The 23,445-nt window shown below is 44.4% G+C and overlaps 1 protein-coding gene across 1 annotated transcript in view; it reads left to right on the top strand.

Moving 5' to 3' along the window:
• aatkb (apoptosis-associated tyrosine kinase b) overlaps nt 1-23,445 on the top strand; it is a 187,180-nt gene that overhangs the window by 103,553 nt on the left and 60,182 nt on the right. Inside the window, exons 5-6 of the mRNA XM_078226066.1 lie at nt 5,923-6,002; nt 21,354-21,472. Coding sequence (XP_078082192.1) covers nt 5,923-6,002; nt 21,354-21,472 — 199 coding nt within the window. The remainder of the gene's footprint in view (nt 1-5,922; nt 6,003-21,353; nt 21,473-23,445) is intronic.

Genomic DNA, 23,445 nt, shown 5'->3' with positions numbered 1-23,445 from the left:
GTATGTACCTGTCAGGCAGGGAGGAAGTGGTCGAGCGAGGGAACCGTGGTTTTCTAAAGAAGTTGAATCTCTTGTGAAGAGGAAGAAGGAGACTTATGTAAAGATGAGACGTGAAGGCTCAGTTAGGGCACTTGAGAGTTACAAGTTAGCCAGGAAGGACCTGAAGAGAGAGCTAAGAAGAGCCAGGAGGGGATATGAGAAGTCTTTGGCAGGTCGGATCAAGGAAAACCCTAAAGCTTTCTATAGGTATGTCAGGAATAAAAGAATGAGTAGGTTAAAATTAGGGCCAGTCAAGGACAGTAGTGGGAAGTTGTGTGTGGAGTCCGAAGAGATAGGAAAGGCGCTAAATGAATATTTTTTGTCAGTATTCACACAGGAAAAAGGCAATGTTGTCGAGGAGAATACTGAGATACAGGCTATTGGACTAGACGGGATTGAGGTTCATAAGGAGGAGGTGTTAGCAATTCTGGAAAGTGTGAAAATAGATAAGTCCCCTGGGCCGGATGGGATTTATCCTAGGATTCTCTGGGAGGCGAGGGAGGAGATTGCAGAGCCTTTGGCTTTGATCTTTATGTCATCATTGTCTACAGGAATAGTGCCAGAAGACTGGAGGATAGCAAATGTTGTCCCCTTGTTCAAGAAGGGGAGTAGAGACAACCCTGGCAATTATAGACCAATGAGCCTTACTTCTGTTGTGGGCAAAGTTTTGGAAAGGATTATAAGAGATAGGATTTATAATCATCTAGAAAGGAATAATTTGATTAGGGATAGTCAACACGGGTTTGTGAAGGGTAGGTCATGCCTCACAAACCTTATTGAGTTCTTTGAGAAGGTGACCAAAGAGGTGGATGAGGGTAAAGCAGTTGTTGTGGTGTATATGGATTTCAGTAAAGTGTTTGATAACGTTCCCCTCGGTACGTTATTGCAGAAAATACGGACACATGGGATTGAGGGTGATTTAGCGGTTTGGATCAGAAATTGGCTAGCTGTAAGAAGACAGAGGGTGGTGGTTGATGGGAAATGTTCATCCTGGAGTTCAGTTACTAGTGGTGTACCGCAAGGATCTGTTTTGGGGCCACTGCTGTTTGTCATTTTTATAAATGACCTGGATGAGGGCGTAGAGGATGGGTTAGTAAATTTGTGGATGACACTAAAGTCGGTGGAGTTGTGGACAGTGCGGAAGGTTGTTGCAGGTTACAGAGGGGCATAGATAAGCTGCAGAGCTGGGCTGAGAGGTGGCAAATGGAGTTTAATGCGGAAAAGTGTGAGGTGATTCACTTTGGAAGGAGTAACAGGAATACAGAGTACTGGGCTAATGGTAAGATACTTGGTAGTGTGAATGAGCAGAGAGATCTCGGTGTTCATGTGCATAGATCCCTGAAAGTTGGCACCCAGGTTTATAGGGTTGTTAGCTTTTATTGGTAGAGGGATTGAGTTTCGGAGCCATGAGGTCATGTTGCAGCTGTACAAAACTCTGGTGCGGCCGCACTTGGAGTATTGCGTACAGTTCTGGTCGCCGCATTATAGGAAGGATGTGGAAGCATTGGAAAGGGTGCAGAGAAGATTTACCAGGATGTTGCATGGTATGGTGGGAAGGTCTTATGAGGAAAGGCTGAGGGACTTGAGGCTGTTTTTGTTAGAGAGAAGAAGGTTAAGAGGTGACTTAATAGAGGCACATAAGATGATCAGAGGATTAGAGAGGGTGGGCAGTGAGAGCTTTTTTCCTCGGATGGTGATGGCTCGCACGAGGGGACATAGCTTTAAATTGAGGGGTGATAGATATAGGACAGATGTCAGAGGTAGGTTCTTCACTCAGAGAGTAGTAAGGGCATGGAATGCCCTGCCTGCAACAGTAGTGGACTCGCCAACATTAAGGGCATTTAAATGGTCATTGGATAAACATATGGATGACATTGGAATAGTGTAGGTTAGATGGGCTTTAGATTGGTTTCACAGGTCGGCGCAACATCGAGGGCCGAAGGGCCTGTACTGCGCTGTGATGTTCTATGTTCTACAAGTAGGCTTACATTAACACTGCAATGAAGTTACTGTGAAAATCCCCTTGTCGCCACACTCCGGCGCCTGTTCGGGTACACTGAGGGAGAATTTAGCAAGGCCAATGCGCCTAACCAGCGCGTCTTTTGGACTGTGGGAGGAAACCGAAGCACCCGAAGGAAACCGGAGCACCTGGAGGAAACCCACACAGATAACGTGGAGACTCCGCACAGACCGTGACCCCCAAGCCGGGAATCGAACCCCGGTCCCTGGCGCTGTGAGGCAGCAGTGCTAACCACTGTGCCACCGTGCCACCCATCTTCACATGAGGCAATAAGCCTGACTGCATTGTCTAGTTGTCTCAGACATTACCATCAGTTCTACGTCCGTGGAGTTGCTGACGTTTTCAGCACTGATTTTGTGTTTTACGTACAAGGACAGACAGGAACCTTGGATAGATAGGGCGTTATTCCAGGAGAAGAAACTAATGGTGGCCTCAGGTTGGTAGTAAGCACATTTGACAGAGTATGGGGAAAGATGGCTTGAGCCAAGATACGTTTGTGTTTAGCTTCCCTGAACAAGGCTACGTTATACCGCCCCAGTCTCATTTTCCACAGCAGCCTCTTGGAATGAAACGGCTGATTTGATATCAGTTTCTGCTGAAGTGTTGCCAGCTCCGAGCCGTGGACACACTGCTTCTCAGGCTGCCAAAGCAACATTCACGTTGGACCCTTACATTTGGCAGAGACGGGAGACTTTCAGCACAGCAGCTTGAGTTGAATTTGAGAACGCACTGTAAAAGTGCCCGTGTTTTTCTGCTTAATCTTGTTATGTGTTAGGTTTTCAACTAACAACACTTGCTCACGATCAAAATAAAATCGTGTCGTAAGGAAGCATTATCTAAGCAGCAATGCTAAGCAGCATTTAATCAAGCTTGACCACAGCACTTCACATTACACTAATTGTGAGGTTTTATATAAAATGCACCGTGGGAATATCCATTACGGGACTCACATCGACACGGCTTTGTTCAAGATGCAATCTGTAATATTTGCTCCAATTTCTCGTCTGTAATTATCCTCCGGCAATTGCTGTGCGCGGCGTTTGTTCACTGAAAAACTATTTGTTGAAACGCCAGATCGAGGTGAGAAAGGGCAGTAGACATTTCACTGATCTCATCGTGAGCAGTTGCTGCTTGTTGAAGGTTTGGGTTCTGCAGACGGACCCGCAATGGGCTGAGGTTGAAAATTTAAGGCTTCCTGTTTGGTCGGGGAAGTGGAGATGGTTCACAGATTCCTCCTGGAAAGAGAGAGAAGCTGTAGGTGTTACAGCATTGCCTGAGCTTGTGTTGAGTTTTGATTTAAGTATTTGGGTCTTTCCTTTGCACAATTTAACTTGACAGCAATGTGTTCGCCATAAGACCAGAAGATAGAGGAGCAGAATTAAGCCATTCAGCCCATTGAGCCCGCACTGCCATTCCATCATGGCTCGTTCTCCCACCTTTTCTCCATGACCTTTGATCCCCTTACCAATCAGGAACCTATCTATCTCTGCTGGGACTCAGTGGGCAGCACTGTCCCCCCCCCCTCCAGCAAACCAAACACAAGATCTAGGCTGACACACCAGTATCAGTGCTGAGGGAGTGATGCGCTACCAGAGATGTTAAACTGAAGCCCCAGCTGCCGTCTCTGGTGGATGGCAAAGACTCGATGGCACCATTGCAAAAAAGAGCTGGAGTGTTCGCTTGAGCAGGTGGCCAGGTCTAAATCCTGCAGCTGACTCTGTTCCCTCAATCTCTGGCCATCAAAGTTTTAAATTATTTATTGGTTTGAGATGAGAGCCATTTGCAAGCTCTTTACAACCTTCATCTCTGAAAGTGCCTCCTGCCACCCCATACCCTCCAACCCCCGTTCAAATTATATCTCTGCCCCTGACGCAAAGCCATAGACTCCTCGCTGGGGTAGAGTTTCCCAAGCGACGCACAACATGCACACACACAACATGCACACTCACACAAACACACAACATGCACACACACACAAACACACAACATGCACACACACAACATGCACACTCACACAAACACACAACATGCACTCACACAAACACACAACATGCACACACACAACATGCACACTCACACAAACACACAACATGCACACACACAACATGCACACTCACACAAACACACAACATGCACACACACAACATGCACACTCACACAAACACACAACATGCACACACACAACATGCACACTCACACAAACACACAACATGCACACACACAACATGCACACTCACACAAACACACAACATGCACACACACAACATGCACACACACAACATGCACACTCACACAAACACACAACATGCACACACACAACATGCACACTCACACAAACACACAACATGCACACACACAACATGCACACTCACACAAACACACAACATGCACACACACAACATGCACACTCACACAAACACACAACATGCACACACACAACATGCACACTCACACAAACACACAACATGCACACACACACAAACCACACACATACAACACATACACACACAGGCACACACAGAGATGCAACACGCACACACACCCATAGACACAATATGCACACACACACGCATAGACACACAACACGTACAGGCACACACAGACAGCACACACACACACATATAGACACAACATGCACACACACAAATGCACAACATGCACAGACACACAGACACAACACGCACATATATAGACACAACATGCATGCACACGGACACATACCCACATAGACACACAACACACACACACACATAGACACAATACACACACACATATATAGACACACAACACGTGCACACACACACACACAGACACACACACACATAGACACACAAGACACACAGACACACAACACGCACATACACACAGGCACAGACACACATGGTATTCCATTCTGGGCTGGGGAAATCTGGCTGATTGCAGCACTTCCACTCTTAAGGCCTGAGAGTTCACCTGAGAACCACAAGGATGTTTAACAAATCTTTCAAAAGAATTATCACTTTATTTTAATGCATCATAGAAATCTGTAGACATTAACGCCTCCTGCATAGTCTCTGCCTAATATATGTGCGTATGTGAGCATGTGCATGCACATATGTGTGAATATTTACATGTATGTATGATGTAATGAATGGGTGCATTGTGAATATTTGTGATTGTATAATGTGAGGTTTTCTTCACTTTGCCCTGTTAGTCTTAATGGAAACCCTCTTCTCTCTACATGCTTATTCATTCCCTGCGAAGCTGCGAGCAGTGGGAGGAGAATGTTCAGCATGTTCTGATGATTTTGAAAATTATGCAAACCTATCTTTATTCATCCAGAGCTGTCTGCTGTTACTGGAATGTTGGAAATGTTTTATATTCTGCAGCTAGCCAAGCCACCACAGCTACGCAAGTTACTGACAAAGAATTTATTTCTTTCAGTAAGTCAGCATGTGCTCGCAATCCTTGCACTCAGTAATTTGCAGGGGTGGAGAATGCCAAAGCAAGGAGGAAAGCTACCACAGGGGTCACATCTTTTCCCAGTAAACAACTTGTTTACCTTGGCTCTGAAGCGGGAGTGAGTGAGTGAGCAGCAGTTTTGTTTTTTGCTCTCTCTCTCTCTGAAGTGCACAGTTTTTGGCTCCTGCTGCATGCTGTCCAAGATTATTTTCCACTTCACCTGTCAAGGGCCCTTCAGTCGAGAAGGCAGTGAGGCTAAGAGTGCCTCTTCATTTTGTGTGTTACGGCAGAAAACATTCCAATATCACCCGTGGTCCAAATTCACTGGCCCGGATGCGCGACTTGGGAAAAGGATTACTGATGAAGAACAGGAGGAGGTGGACAGGCCAGTGATAATCTTGTTTATATATGTCTATCCACAGGACAATTCCTTCAACAGGCCGAATTGGGCCGTCAAAGCCTCCTGTACCTAAAAGAGGCCGGCAGCAGTTGGTTTGGAAAGGTCAGTAGATTTCTTCTTTCAATTTTTTTTCTCCCCCTGGAGAGTAAGAGGATTAGGGGTGATCTTATAGAGGTCTATAAAATAATGAGGGGCACAGATAAGGTAGACAGTCAATATCTTTTCCCAAAGGTAGGGGAGTCTAAAACTAGAGGGCATAGGTTTAAGGTGAGAGGGGAGAGATACAAAAGGGCCCAGAGGGGCAGTTCTTTCACACAGAGGGTGGTGAGTGTCTGGAACAAGCTGCCAGAGGTAGTGGTAGAGGCGGGTACAATTTTGTCTTTTAAAAAGCATTTAGACATTTGCATGGGTAAGATGCGTATAGAGGGATATGGGCCAAATGCGGGCAATTGGGACTAGCTTAAGGGTTTAAAAAAAAGGGCGGCATGGACAAGTTAGGCCAAAGAGCCTGTTTCCATCTATGACTCTATGACCTGTATGACTCTTGTTGCCGCTGTTTAATCCATCTCCTTGCACCTAACAAAGGCCTTGAAAATGCCAGCTCAGATATCTATGTACATTGCGTCAAATTAGAAAGATTGGAGATGTAACCCAATATGATGGCAGCCTGGTATGCTCTCGGTGAAGGGTACTGCACTTCAGTATTTGATTCAGTTCCATGTCAAAGTACCTAATTGATTGGTGATCCATCGTCACTTGCATGGAAAGCGTAGACATTGTCTATATTGGATAGTTTGTCAACAAATATTCATTCTAACTTTATGCTGTGCTATAGAGCTCCAGGCACCCTTATTCCTTCTATCTAAAGTTGTCTTTTCAAGACGAAATTCGATATTGCTCTTGGTGCCAAAGGGATCAAGGGATATGGAGGGAAGGGGGGAGCAGGATATTGAATTCGATGATCAGCCATGTTCATAATGAATGGTGGAGCAGGCTCGAAGGGCTGAATGGCCTACTTTTGTTTCTAGTTTCTATGTTTCTGTGTCTTTCATATTTATAAAGTCTGAGGGGGAGAAAGACATTCCCTCGCTTTGCTGTTAAAATCATCACCTGAGGCCAAATATTGTGAAGATAAATCAATTTATTTAAAAGGCGAATTTTAAAAAAATCCAGCAGTGAAATTGGCATTTTGATGAACTTCATGAGGTTACATTTCCCACAGATGGTGAACTTTGTAAATGCATAGATGTAATTAACGGAGGTCGATTTAGCTCAGTTGGCTGGACAGCTGGTTACAGAATCATACAGTGCAGAAGGAGGCCATTCGGCCCATCGAGTCTGCACCAACCACAATCCCACCTAGCCCCTATCCCCATAACCCCACACATTGACCCTAGCTAGTCCCCCTGACACTAAGGGGCAATTCAACATGGCCAATCCACCTTAGTGATGCAGAGTAACGCCAACAGCGTGGGTTCAATTCCCGCACCAGCTGAGGCTATTCAAGAAAGCCCTGGCTTCTCAACCTTGCCCCTCGCCTGAGGTGTGGTGATCCTCAGGTTAAATCACCACCAGTCACAGCCTGTGGTCATCTGGGACTATGGCAACTTTACTTACTTTAGATGTAATTAAACAGCTGATTGAGATGGTGAGATGGCAGCAACTAGGGTGGAAAAACAGAAAGTGCTGGAAACACTCAACAGGTGTGGCAGCATTTGTGGAGCGAGAAACAGAGTTAATGTTATGGGTCTGTGATCTTGTGCCAGCCCCTCTGAGTTTTGATAAGAGGTCCCAGACCCATAACGTGAACTCTGTTCCTTTCTCCGCCGATGCTGCCAGACCTACTGAGCATCTCCAGCACTTTCGGTTTTTTTTATTAATTCCAAATTTTCAGCATCTGCAGTAATTTGCTCTTATGTTGGGAGCAAAAGCCTTTTTCTGCTTTTAGCATTACTTGGAGATTTGCTCCCATGTTCAAATCCCACCCAAGGTATAATACTGAAAACGGAGCGTGGATGGAGGGAGTTCATAGAATCAGAGAAGGTCGTTACCACCCAGTCAAGGCTGGTACAATCATAGAATCATAAGTTTAAAGTTCAAGTTTATTTATTAGTGTCACCAGTAGGCTTACATTAACACCTCAATGAAGCAAAAGGAGGCTATTCGGCCCATTGAACCTGCATCGACAACAATCCACATTTTCTGTGGCGGCACAGTGGTTAGCAATGTTAAAGTTAAAGTTTATTTATTCATCACAAGTAAGGCTTACATTAACACCGCAATGAAGTTACTGTGAAATTCCCCTAGTCGCCACACTCCGGTGCCTGTTCGGGTCACTGCACCTAACCAGCACGTCTTTGGAGTGTGGGAGGAAACCGGAGCACCCGGAGGAAATCAACGCAGACATGGGTTTCCTCTGGGTGCTCTGGTTTACTTCCACAGTCCAGGTTAGGTGGATTGGCCATGCTAAATTGCCCCTTAGAGTCAGGGGATTAGAAGGGTAAATACGTGGGGCTACGGGGATAGGGACTGGGTGAGATTGTGGTCGGTGCAGGCACGATGGGCCAAATGGCCTCCTTCTGCACTGTAGGGATTCTATGATCCCATCCAGGCCCTATCGCCAGAACCCCACGTAATTACCCTGCTAACACTGAGGGGCAATTTAGCATGGCCAATCCATCTAACCTGCACATCTTTGGACTGTGGGAGGAAACCCACGCAGACATATGGATTTTCACAGTAACTTCATTGCAGTGTTAATGTAAGCCTACTTGTGACACTAGTAAATATATATTTTTATATACTTTTCAATGTGCAAACTTCACACAGACAGTCACCCGAGGCCAGAATCGAACCCGGGATCCTGGCACTGTGAGACAGCAGTGCTAACCACTGTGCCACCATGCCGCCCCGTGGTGGATCTAGGGAGTGACTGCCACATTCCTTTTTCTTAAAAAGCCTACTTAAACTGGCAGCCCTCCCCTGACCCCTTCCTGTCTTTGCGGCAAATCAATCCCTTCCAATAGCTCATGGACTCAGATGAATGAATTTACAATTGACAGGGCAGTGACAGATTTTGACTCAAATGTGTGAATATTTTAGTCGATGCATTTCTTTAAAATAACTCACAATGGTCATTTATTTTAACCATCTATCTCCATGCTGTCCATATTGATTGTGTCTACCTTTTGTATGTTGAGAGCTTAAAGTGTGCAGAGGACGTCTGCGGAGGGATATAGATAGTTTAAGCAAGGGTCTGGCAGATGGAGTACAATATTGGTTAATGTGAGATGGGAATAATAGCAAAATGGACTATTATTTAAATGATACAAAATTGCAGCATGCTGCTGTGCAGAGGGACCTGGGTGCCCTTGTGCATGAATCACAAAAAGTTGGCTTGCAGGTGCAGCAGGTAATTAAGAAGGCAAATGGAATGTTAGAACATAGAACATAGAAAAAATACAGCACAAACAGGCCCTTCGGCCCACAAGTTGCGCGGTCATGTCCCTACCGACCTAGGCTTATATATACGCTTACCTATAACCCTCAATCCTATTAAGTTCCATGTACTCATCCAGAAGTCTCTTAAAAGACCCTATCGAGTTTGCCTCCACCACCACTGACGGCAGCCGATTCCACTCACCCACCATCCTCTGTGTGAAAAACTTACCCCTGACATCTCCTCTGTACCTACTCCCCAGCACCTTAAACCTGTGTCCTCTCATAGCAGCCATTTCAGCCCTGGGTAAAAGCCTCCGAGAATCCACTCGATCTATACCTCTCAACATCTTGTACACCTCTATCAGGTCATCTCTCATCCTTCGTCTCTCCAAGAAGAAAAGACCGAGCTCCCTCAACCTATCCTCATAAGGCATGCCAACCAATCCAGGCAACATCCTTGTAAATCTTCTCTGCACCCTTTCAATCATTTCCACATCCCTCCTGTAATGAGGTGACCAGAACTGAGCACAGTACTCTAAGTGGGGTCTGACGAGGGTCTTATAAAGCTGCATCATTATCTCCCGACTCCTAAACTCAATCCCTCAATTGATGAAGGCCAGCACACCATACTCCTTCTTAACCACCTCCTCTACCTGCGAGGCCGATTTAAGAGTCCTATGGACCCAGACCCCAAAGTCCTTCTGATCCTCTACACTGCTAAGAGTCTTACCCTTGATATTATACTCCTCCATCCCATTTGACCTGCCAAAATGGACCACTACACATTTATCCGGGTTGAAGTCCATCTGCCACTTCTCCGCCCAGTCTTGCATCCTATCTATGTCACGCTGCAGCTTCTGACATCCCTCCAAACTATCCACAACACCTTACTTCGGTACTTTTCCTCGAGAATACCTCCTTCCAATTTACGCCTCTAATCTCCTGCCTGATGGCTTCATATTCCCCCTGACTCCAGATAAACACTTTCCTAGCTTGCCTGATCCTATCTCTTTCCAATGCTAGCGCAAAGGAGATAGAGTTATGATCACTACCCCCAAGATGCTCCCCCACTGAGAGGTCCGACACCTGTCCAGGCTCATTAGCCAGTACCAGATCGAGTACAGCCTCTCCTCTTGTAGGCTTATTCACATGCTGTGTCAGGAAACCCTCCTGAACACACCTAACAAACTCCTCCCCATCCAAACCCCTTACCCTAGGGATATTCCAATCAATGTTTGGGAAATTAAAGTCTCCCATCACGACAACCCTGTTATTACTACATCTCTCCAGGATCTGTTTCCTTATCTGCTCCTCAACATCCCTGTTACTATTGGGCGGCCTGTAGAAAACACCCAGTAAAGTTATCGACCCCTTCCCGCTCCGAACTTCCACCCACAGAGACTCCGTAGACAATCCCTCCACGGCTTCCACCTTCTCTACAGCTGTGACACTATCCCTGATCAGCAGTGCCACTCCCCCCTCCCCCCCTCTCTTTTGCCTCCCTCTCTGTCCGTTCTGAAACATCTGAAACCCGGCACCTGAGGTATCCAGTCCTGTCCCTGTCCCCATGTCTCCGTAATGGTCACCACATCACACTTCCAAGCATCGATCCACACTCTAAGCTCATCCACTTTATTCACTACACTCCTGGCGTTAAAATAGACACATCTCAAATCTTTGGTCTGAGCTCTCCCCTTCTCCATCACCCGTCTGTTCTCCCTCTTACACTGTGTACAGTCCTTCTCTATTTGCAGGCTAACCTCCTCGCTCTCAGTCACCTCATCACGATTCCCTCCCCCCAACCTGTTGTCCTTCATCTGTTGTCCTTCATTGCTAGAGGGATGGAGTTTAAAATCAGGGAGGTTATGTTGCAGCTGTATAAGGTGCTGTTGAGGCCACACCTGGAGTACTGTTGTACATTTTTGGTCTCCTTACTTGAGAAAGGATATACTGGCACTGGATGGGGTGCAGAGGAGATTCACTAGGTTGAATTCCGGAGTTGAGAGGGTTGGCCTATGAGGAGAGACGAATAGACTGGGACTATACTCATTGGAATTCAGAAGAATGAGGGGAGATCTTATGGAAACATTTAAGATTATGAAGGGAATAGATAAGATTGAAGCAGGGAGGTTGTTTCCACTGGCGGGTGAAACTAAAACTAGGGGGCATGGCCTCAAAATAAGGGGGAACAGATTTAGGACTGAGTTGAGGAGGAACGTCTTCACACAAAGGGTTGTGAATCTGTGGAATTCCCTGCCCAGCGAAGCAGTTGAGGCTGCCTCATTGAATGTTTTTAAGGCAAGGATAGATAAATTTTTGAACAGTAAAGGAATTAAGGGTTATGGTGAGCAGGCGGGTAAGTGGAGCTGAGTCCACGAAAAGATCAGCCATGATCTTATTGAATAGCAGTGCAGGCTCGAGGGGCCAGATGGCCTACTCCTGCTCCTAATTCTTATGTTCTTATGTTTATTAGCTGTAAATAATTGATTTTGAGTTGCATTGAACTGCCTTAGGTCAGATCAGGAGCATCAGTGGCAATCTGATCAGGCCAACGTTATAGCTCCATCCCCGGTCTTTGCCATCATGTTTTTCTGCTCCAATCCCACCATCTTAACACCTCCATATGATTTTGCAAAGCTTTGATCACTTATCCAGTGTGCAGTTGCATGAAAGTATTCAGGATTTACTTTGATTACCTGCCCAGTTGAAATGTTCAAGAAATGTGAGACAGCAACATTACAGATGGATCTTGTTTGGAATATAGTTTCCTTTCGTTGATACTGATGGGCCGAGATTGAATGGAAACGTTTTGACCAAATGGGCCCTGCACCTGCCACTTTACCGACAACAATCCCACCCAGGCCCAATCCCCATAACCCCACATGTTTACCCTGCCAATGCCCCTGACGCTAAGAGGATTGGTTAGATCTACAATTCAGAAAGATAAGTAACCATGGGCGGAGTTTTCCCATCCGGCCGCCATGGGAATCGTAGCAGGCGGGGGGTGGACCATGTCAAGATCCCTTGATCTCGGGCGGGAATTTCTGGCCACGGGGTGAGCGCGGCTGGAAAATCCCACCCCATGTGTTTACAGGGGAAAATGTAACCCATAATTTCAGAATATAATGTGGCTTTGAAAACTTATCCAAGTCTAGTTCACCTGCAAATCGCGAGGATATCAAAGTCAGGTTTTCAATTTGAAAAACAATTTGATCCTTTTAACTGGAAACATGACCCCACGTTGTATTTTTTAAAAAGTCTCAACGATTCTTATTGCTGAGACCTTAAAGTCCATGGCCCATTTCTTAGTTGCCAGTACGGGCCGGCAGCTTGCTGTTGGGCCTGTGTAGGGATTCATCTTTTCACAGAATCATAGAATCCCTACAGTGCAGAAGAGGGCCATTTGGCCCATCGAGTCTACACCAACAACAATCCCACCCAGGCCCTTTCCCCGTAACACCACATATTTACCCTGCTGGTCTCCCTGACACTAAGGGGCAATTTAGCATGGCCAATCAACCTAACCCGCACAACTTTGGACTGTGGGAAGAAACCGGAGCACCCGGAAGAAACCCACGCAGACACAGGGAGAATGCGCAAACTCCACACTGACAGTCACTCAAGGCGTGAATTGAACCCGGATCCCTTGCGCTGTGAGGCAGCAGTGCCAACCACTGTGCCACCACAACAATGAGTCTTGATAGCACTCGCGGTCAAGAATCACAAGTGCACATCTCCATCGCTCTGGACAAGTTTGAACAGACAGGCTGACAAATAATACTTTCGAGTTGTGTTGAGTTGTCTTGGTAAGCGAAAGATTTGCAAAATCTAAACGTGCTGTAATAGATGCAGGAAACCTTCGCCAAAAGTTACTTTATTTTACTGAATTTTCTGTTTGGTTTTGTTAAAATCCTTAAAATACTCATCTTAATTTTTAAATGCTCCCATGGCCTTGCCTCTCCCTCTTTCTTTGTAGCCTTCCCCAGCAACCCCACACCAGAGCAAGTTCTCTGCCAGCTTCTAATTCTGGCCTCTTCCTACTCCTGATTCTTATCACTGGGCCAATACAAGCTGTGTCTTTGTTCCGAGATTCCCTACCTAAACCTCTCCACTCCTCCACCTCCTATCTCTTCCTTTAACACACTCCTTTAAGGGGAGGCATTGACCTAGTGGTATTATCACTCGACTATTAATCCAGAAACTCAACAGATGTTCTGGGGACCCGGGTTCAAATCCCACCATGGCAGATGGTGGAATTTGAATTCAATGCAAAAAGATCTGGAATTACGTATCTACTGATGACCATGAAACCATGGTCAATTGCCGGAAAAACCCATCTGGGTTCACTCATGTCCTTTAGGGAAGGAAATCTGCCGTCCTTACCTAGTCTGGGCTACATGTGATTCCAGAGCCACAGCGATGTGGTTGGCTCTCAACTGCCCTCGGGCGATAAATGCTGGCCAACCAGTGATGCCCATGTCCCACGAATGAATATATTTAAAAAAAGAACCCTTTGACCACCCATCTGCTTTGGTTTGATTTGATTTGATTTATTATTGTCACATGTATTAACATACAGTGAAAAGTATTGCTTCTTGCACGCTATACAGACAGCTCCTGGTCATCCATCCAGATATCATCTCATGTGGCTCGGTGACTAGTTTGATAATTGCTCCGGTTTTTGGTCATTTTACTGTGCTAATGGGTGCCACATAAATGCAAGTTGTTGTTAAATGAATCACTTGCGACAAACTCAGAAAATTGGGCAATTTATGACCTACGATTAAATATAAAAATCGTGCAGCCAGAATAGTCTTGAATACACGTTGCCCAGAGTCAAGTGTAGGGTTAATGGCTGTACACTGGAATTGGGCAGCTCTTTAGTACTGTTTGTTTACTTGGGATATTTCAATTCATTCGAAACAATGGGTTGTGTTATCTGCAGCCCCGATGATTAGACTCTTTGTTGAACTGTGAGAATACAGTTTCTCACTTGAACCCTCATTCCACATGCACTGTAGGTCAGACTTAGAATTCGCATTCATTGTATTTCAAACCGAAAGTATTCTTTGAGTACTGTTATGTTATCAGCTTTTAATGACAGGCACATTCTTTGCTCTTAATATCTGTAGGTCACATTTCAGTAACTTTGTGATGTTTAATAAATACAGCCAGGAATATCTCATAGAATCATAGTCATAGAGGTTTACAGCATGGAAACAGGCCCTTCGGCCCAACTTGTCCATGCCGCCCTTTTTTTTAAACCCTTAAGCTAGTCCCAATTGCCCGCATTTGGCCCATATCCCTCTATACCCATCTTACCCATGTAACTGTCTAAACGCTTTTTAAAAACAAAATTGTACTCGCCTCTACTACTACCTCTGGCAGCTTGTTCCAGACACTCACCACCATCTGTGTGAAAAAAATGCCCCTCTGGACCCTTTTGTATCTCTCCCCTCTCACCGTAAACCTATGCCCTCTAGTTTTAGATTCCCCTACCTTTGGGAAAAGATATTGATTATTTCGCTGATCTAGTATAACATAGCTAGGAAAACAAGGGCAACAGACACATGGGAACATCACCGTCTATACGTTCCACTCACACATCATCCTGATTGTTTTTAATTTTATTTCTTTTTATTTATTATTGTCACAAGTAGGCTTACATTAACACTGCAGTGAAGTTACTGTGAAAATTCCCTAGTTGTCACACTCCCATGTCACACTCCCATGTCGGATACACTGAGGGAGAATTTAGCATGGCCAATGCACCTAACCAGCACGTCTTTTTGGGCTGTGGGAGGAAACCGGAGCACCCGGAGGAAACCCACGCAGACACGGAGAGAACGTGCAGACTCCGCACAGGCAGTGACCCAAACCGGGAATCGAACCCGGGTCCTTGGCGCTGTGAGGCAGCAGTGCTAACCACTGTGCCACCATGCCGCCCCGTGTTCGGGTACACTGAGGGAGAATTTAGCATGGCCAATGCACCCTAACCAACACATCTTTTCGGACTTGTGGGAGGAAGCCAGAGCACCCGGAGGAAACCCACGCAGACGCGGGGAGAACGTGCAGTCTATGCACAGACAGCCACCCAAGCCGGGAATCGAACCCAGGACCTTGGCGCTGTGAGGCAGCAGTTGATTAAAAAAAATATCACCATTTCTTCGCAGTCGCTGAGTCAAAATTCCAAAACTCCTTTCCCAACAGCACTGTGGTTGAAGCTGTACCACATGGCCTGCCGGGGATTAAGAAGATGTCTTGACCTTCTCAATGAAATTCGGGATGGTCAGTAAATGCTGGGCTTGCCAGTGACACTGACATCCCACAAAGAAATAAAAGAAAAAGAAACTTGGATTTGTTAAACTAATCTATCCTCCCACCCCTCTCCCGACAACTCCCTCAGCCAGAATCCTCGGAAGCCCAGTGTGCAGCCTTGTAGGGCTAATGTGTTGAATCAAACAAAGTAGTTGGAGTGAATATGTACAGTTCTACACCATGTTCATGCTGGCAAAGGAGATGGTCTGTCATTTCTGAAGCTGTTTTTTTGGCATCTAGGAGGGGGGGGGGTGCACTTTATAATGCAGAGGTTTAAAAGCTGCTAATTTTTAGGAGGTTTGAGTAGTTTCCTCACGAGCAGCTTACAAATGATGATACATTCTCGATTAGGATGCCTGCTCCCTGAAAAGTCACCAAATTCATATAAAGTTATGCAGGAAGAAGTATAATACCTGCGTAATAAGGATATCCTCAGTTGATATGGGCACTCGTGGTAAAAACCTCTGCAGATACTGCACAAACGTGGTGTATCCCTAACTGGTATTGCACACATGTGTTATATCCCCAACAGATATTGCACACACATGTTACATCCCCAACAGATATTGCACACACATGTTACATCCCCAACAGATATTGCACACACATGTTACATCCCCAACAGATATTGCACACACATTATATCCCCAACAGATATTGCACACACATTATATCCCCAACAGATATTGCACGCACGTATTATATCCCCCAAAAATATTGCACACGTGTTACATCCCCAACAGATATTGCACACACGTTATATCCCCAACAGATATTGCACGCACGTATTATATCCCCAACAGATATTGCACACACGTGTTCCATCCCCAGCAGATATTGCACACATGTGTTCTATCCCCAGCAGATATTGCATCCACATTGTATATCCGTGATAGATAATTTCCACACAGAAAATTGTCAGGACAGAAGGGGGCCAATCAGCCCATTGTGTGTGTGGTATCTCCACAGCTGATGTTGCAAACATGTGGTAAACACAAAACGAATAGTGGAAACATCTGGTATATTCACAGCTGACACTGCATGCATGCATTAACTCCACACAACATATATTACAGATGTGGGGCATGTATAGTGTAACCACACAGCAGATATTACACATGCCGTTCATGCATATCTCCAAGAGCTTCCTCTTTTATTTAAAAATATAGTGTCTCGTATTTTTGCAACACGCTGGAACAAAATGTTGTGACCTTGTCTTCCTCATGCACAAATATATCAGCGTGCGCCGGAGCTTAGTTGTAACATTAACACTAACTGAAGAAGCTCAGAAGTCACGAATGCAACACACTGTTGTTACCAATGATAATGAGCCTGCAGTGTGTGCAGGACGTCCGTTGACTTTATCAATGATGACGGTCATTCCAATTATTGGTTGTGTTACTCCAGATGTTTTCAGCAGTCAGACTTTCTGCGTAAGAATGAAACATTTGCTCTCTTGCCAGCCTTGGGGATGTAAATAGCCGAAAAGAGTTGATAAAGGTGTCCTTTGGGAAAACAAAATGGACATTTAATTTTAGGTCATCCTTTCGGTTGCCTATTCCCCTATTGCAAAAGTGCCTGGCATCCTGATATAAATATTAGGAAGAATTTGACAGCATCCTGCAATTGGTTTCCCCCCACAATCCAAAGATGTGCAGGTTAGGATGATTGGCCATGCTAAATTAACCGTCGGTGTTAGGGGGATTACCACGGTGGATAAGTGGGGTTGTGTGGATAGGGCTTGGGTGGGATTGTGGTCCATGCAGAGTCGATGGGCCAAGTGGCCTCCTTCTGCACTGTAGGGCTTCTTCTTCGAATAACGGCGAGGTCATCGGGCTTGCTGTTAGTTTTGAGTAAAGCTGTTAGCAGCTTCTGGTGTCAGCTCTTGTGCAATATTACACAACCAAGACTTAGTTTAGAGTCTGGAACAGAGGAGGGGGGGTGGGTACTGCAAGTCCCATTGGACCTCAGAGTTTACATTTTAAGACAAGTGTCCCAGGCAGGGACAGGGACAGGAAGAGATCCCAGTTAAGTTAAAAGAGAGAAACTGAGGAAGAGTCGCTCATTTGGAAAAGGGCTGTGGCGAGCAGACTTTAAGTGAGGATGGTTCAAGGGGACCCTGAAGAGTGTTGGTGGCTCATGGTGCGGACCATTGGGGTGAAAGTACCTCATTGGGATATTAGGGTTCTGCTCGGTGCAGCCAAAAAGTTGAAGTTGTGCTTGTGAGTTGGTGTCTGAGTGCAGATTCAGCAATCCAAGAAAATGAAATGAGATGGGCCATCGTTGTGGCCATCTGAGTTGGAGTGACATTTGGAGAGAATTCTCAGCTTTGATCTTCAAAGTTGAAAATTGGAACCCCTTAACAGAGAGAGACGGAATTTCAGTGAGATTGGTTGACTTGCAGAGTTAGTGATGTCTGGTTGGGTTGTTGAGAAATCCGTGGACTCTGTCTTGGTCTCATTTGCTATTTCTTGTGAAGTGTGGTGAATTCAACTACAGTTTGCCTGTTAATTCGTGCGTATCTCATATTAACCCTGAATGTTAAGAGTAGTAGATGTTGCAAATTGTTTTATCTTTTTGACCTTGTATGGTAAAGTTTATTTTAGTTTGTTCAAAGCCCATGGAATTTTGTCACTTTATTCACTGAGCAATTGTCTTGAATCTCAAACTTTGTCTACTTGTAACAAAATGTTATTGGTCCCCAACTGAATCTGACCAACAACATGGGGGATCATAGCAGTTAAGACCATAGTCTTCACTAATAGGTTCTGCATTGTAATAACTGCAATGGTGCACACTTAACATACTTAACTATGTTACAAGCAAATTACTGCGGATGCTGGAATCTGAAACCAAAAGAGAAAATGCTGGAAAATCTCAGCAGGTCTGGCAGCATCTGTAAGGAGAGAAAAGAGCTGACATTTCGAGTCCAGATGACCCTTTGTCGAAGCTCTGAGACCTGCTGAGATTTTCCAGCATTTTCTCTTTTGGTAACCATGTAACAATCCCAGTTGATGTTATCACTGGACAGGAAGATTCCAGAATGGAAATCTGGCTGAAAAGACCATAACTTTTTTCTTTTTTTTAGAAATTGTGGAGGAACAGAGTCACAGAGCCACTAATTAATTTTAGCAACAAATAAAAAACCTTTATTAAACATGAGAAAATCGGATTATGATACAATATACCTTAACTTCCCCCTTACCTTAACAATTACACACATATTTCAAAATTAACACGGATTACAAAGTACATCTTAAGCCACAATGGTCTTATTAATACAAAGTCCTTTGAAACACATAGATTGGCTGTGGTCAAATACACACAGTCCTCTCTGAACCCAAGTTAATGTCCATGAATTTCTCCTCAGAATGCCCCCAGATGATTGTCACGTGAGATTTTCCAAACTCTAATCCCAAAAACACACTGTAAAATCTTACTTCACAACAATGCTTTCCGTTAGTGGTTTGCATTCTGAAATCCAATTCAGATTTTCCAAACGATTCTTTTAAACAAGCCTCCACTCCACTTTTAACAGAAAATCCAGTATCCAGCTTTTATACTCATCCCTTTAGGATTTGTTTATCTTGATTGCTGTACAAATTGTTCACAATTGCTTTCACTCTTGATTCCCAGACTCTATTAAAATGGCATCAAGCTTTTGATTTACCTCTGAAGTCTACTCTCCCACTTTTAATCCAGTTACTGCAATTGTCTCTTTAACTCAGAACACTTTGTTTACTCTTCCTTGAATTCTTCTGAACAATACTTTGGTCTCTGTTCTTTTATCTTCAGTTGTCTTAAGACATTTTTTCTGTCACAATTCCCTGGTTATCTGGACAGTAACTGGTTCTTTGGAAAACGTGCCTCTTTGAAGATCTCATCTTGCCCAGTTTTTCACCTGGCAGAGTTGAGAGAAGGTCACTCTCTGGTATCTTTCTTTAACTGCAATATATCCAGCTAAAACCAAAACTTTTCTACCTTACAAGACTCCCACTGGCTAAGCAACCACTGTTAGTTTATTTATTGTTCGTGCCATCACCTTCTCTAAGCACAATAGAATCACAGTTGAACTTAACCAACCCCCAGACGTACAAACACCTTTGTCCAGCATGAATCTTACTATAGGTTTTACCCTTCCAGGCAAAGAAACATTAAATTAAACCCACTTAAAACTATATATTAATTCTAATGTTTACTAATACAAATATAAAATTTCTTAAAACTGTCTTTGTTTTCTGAACACTCACAAGTTCCAAACAAAAGCTGCAAAAGATAAACATCAAACATTTAGGAGGAAATGAATTTTTAATGGTATAATAGGGGATAATTATGGAATAACCTCCAGGCCCAGATAAATTACATTTGCAAATATGAGGTCATTCTCTCAGAAGAAAATTAACATTCCAGATTTTGTTTACAAGTTAATATATTTTTACTTTTTCTGTTTTTCACTTTTATCTCTCTGATCTTTATTCTGCTTTCTTCACAACATTTAAACGTAATTCATATTTTCTGTGTTATACTTCCGGTTTGCAGTCTGTGTGTCTCAGTGAAGATACACCAATCTGATTGATTGAAGGGCCCTTGTGGTCACCTGCCCTGTTCACAGATACCACAGTTTGCTTGTAGTGGGCGTTGTGTTGGAAAAAAATTCTGGATTCCTGGAAATCTCCACTGACGTGCTTGCAGACGTGGGCAAGCTTGCATATTCGTGAATTGTGAAAGCTGAGAGCTAAATCCAGACCATTGTGTTTCTGTAGCCCTGCTATGAACTTGTCTTCTGGTCAGCGCTCCATTTGACAGCATTTCCAGAAACTAGGAAGCCTTTTCTGTGTCCTGTTACCCATGCAAAAGACAACCTTTTAATGGGAATTATTTCCAAGACTCAGAAGATCCATTTGGGACACTGAACAATGACGAAAAAAAATATTCAGGCATTTTTTAAATTCACGTGGGAAACAGTCAGCAAGACATTAAAGCAACAGCTTTACTATTTGATTTATTTATCCTTTGCTTAATATCGCTTGTATCAGCCATCTGTTGAACCAAAATATATTTTCCAATGAAATGAAGGCAATTTTGCCAAACATCAGCGTCACAGAAACTCTTCCTTGCTTCTGGTGAAGGTTGCTAAGTGAACACTCTCAACAGTATTCAAAATGCTACTTAAACTTATTAAACACAGAGGGGAGAGAAATGGCCTATGAAGATATTTATCACTTAAACCGCACGGCGTAATTTAGCGCTGAAATTTTCCAAGCAAAACAAAGACAATCACTGATCAAAACTGGGGTTGTTTTAGAATCTTGAAACCTGGAGTCGATTATTTGACCGTTTTGAACACCATGCCACTGACTTGTTCTTTACTGATCTCAGTCCATTTGCCCCTCAGTCCAAAAGCTCAATTGTAATGACAGAGTCGATGCATCCTGGGGAGAACAAGCATTCAACCGAATGGGGACTCAACGAACCCTTTAAAAAACACCATCGCTTACTCCATCTCAGTAAGAGTAGGCAGATCTTTCCGGAACAGTGTTTTAATTAGTGAGTATAGAGGGGGAAGAAGGATTCTAGTAGTTGAAATTCGCTTTGGGGACATGGGGGCGACACCAGAAGTTATGCTTTTACTTGTCCATAACCTTTTTTTAAAAATTGTGTATGTGTGTACTTTTGTTTTGGAACTTGCCCCAGGTGTTTCTCGGCGAAGTGAACATCAAGCTGAATTGCTGCCAGGTGGTGGTGAAAGAGTTAAAAGCCGGTGCCAGTATTCAGGATCAGATGCGATTCCTGGAGGAAGCCCAACCACATAGGTGAGTTGTACAAGATGGTCGCCTCCTGTTGTGCATAGGCCATGCAGACTTCCCTGGTTCTCCTCTTCTGAAGGCATTGACCCTTTGTTGGGATACCATTCTACAAACCAGAGGCACCTCCTCTTGACACAAGCGCAGGAGGAGAAGCCGTTCAGGTATGCCATTAGCTTTTGGCTGCGTCACACCTGATCCTGTCCTCTCTTGCTCCCATTCTCACCCGATGCCCCAACCCATTTTTCCAGCAGGGATTGTTGGTTAGTGATGGGGAGCAGGGATCCGGGTTAGTTTGCTGAGTGCACGGAATGCCTTAGCCCAGCCCCATATGAGTTCAGATAACACAACACAGCCCTGGAAATCAAATGTGGAACCTTTCTGACCCACACCAGCTCTACTCAAAGACATTGGGAGTGATTGTACCGGCCGTTCACGCCACACTCCTGCTGCAGCGAGGTTGGAGAATTTGGCGCCCAGCCAAACCTCCGTTCACCGCAGCGGGATTGGAAAATCCAGCCGATTGTAACATTCCAGCCGATGACTTTCAAAATCATAACTGACCGTCATTTGTGCTTCTGGTGATGACTCTATCAATAACTTGCATTACCTTATTTTCTAAATTCACCTGCGGGATGTTGCCATTGCTGGTTAGGCCAGGATTTGTTGCCTTTGAGAAGGTGGTGGTGAGCTATCTTCTTAAACCGCTGCAGTCCATGTGGTGTAGGTACACCCAAAAGTGTAGGCGTTCTAGGATTTTGACCCAACAACAGTGAAGGAACGGCGATAAATTTCCAAGTCAGGATGGCAATTGACTTGGAGAAGAACTTCAGATGGTGGGGTGGTGTCCCTATTCATCCACTGCCCTTGTCTTTCTAGATGGTAGATAACACAAAATCTAGATATTCTAGACTTTGTGCTAGATTTGAATTAAATACATCAATCTGCGTGTTATAATGGTGCTCTAATTGGTACAGGAATGAATTCCCAGATAGAATGGTTTACTTCAAATAATCACCTTTCCTGAGAAATATTTCAATTCGACTTTCCTGCTTTGGGAGGGAGGGAGGGAAGGTTGGTTTGGAAAGCTCAAGGTACAGGAAGATCCATGATTGTAACTGCTAAGGTGTGTCATCAGTCACAGATGCTTTCACAATAGTTCCTGCATTGCCTGTCAGGTTTCTCCTCTTGCCCCCTCCTAGCTCTGAGCTGGAATAAGGGTCCGTGAGTGATGAACGCTCACTAGAACCTCAGACAATCTGTGATACTTCGCTTGTAAGTCTGGACTATAAAGGGTAGATTAAAGGCTGATCTTATTTTCATAAGTTCATAAGATATAGGAGCAGAATTAGGTCATTCGGCCCATCGAGTCCATTCCGCCATTCGATCATGGCTGATATGCTCCTCATCCCCATTTTCCTGCCTTCTCCCCATAACCCTTCAACCCCCATTACCAATTAAAAATCTGTCTAACTCCTCCTTAAATTTACTCACTATCCCAGCATCCACTGCACTTTGGGGGAGCGAATTCCACAGATTCACAACCCTTTGGGGAGAAGTAGTTTCTCCTCAACTCGGTTTTAAATTTGCTGCCCCTTATCCTAAGACTGTGACCTCTCGTCCTAGAATGCCCCACAAGAGGAAGCATCCGCTCCACGTCTACTTTATCCATACCTTTTATCATCTTGTATACCTCAATTTGATCTCCCCTCGTTCTTCTAAATTCCAGAGAGTATTGGCCGAAACTGTTCAATCTCTCTTCACATGACAAACCCCTCATCTCTGGATTGATGTAAAATAAATGATTAGAGAATTCAGCAGGGTAGATGATGGTAAACTATTTCCTCTGGCGAGGGAGCCCAGAACAAGGAGAGGTAATTGCGATATTAGAACTAGACCATTCAGAGGTAATGTTAAGAAACACTACTTCACACAAATGATAATAGAAATTGGAAATTTTCTCTGTGGCTCTCTCTCTCTCT

Source organism: Mustelus asterias, chromosome 12 (assembly GCF_964213995.1).
Source record: "Mustelus asterias chromosome 12, sMusAst1.hap1.1, whole genome shotgun sequence".
NCBI classification, from domain to species: domain Eukaryota; kingdom Metazoa; phylum Chordata; class Chondrichthyes; order Carcharhiniformes; family Triakidae; genus Mustelus; species Mustelus asterias.
The sequence above is the reverse complement of the archived record's forward strand: the minus strand, read 5'-3'. Positions and strand labels throughout refer to the sequence as shown.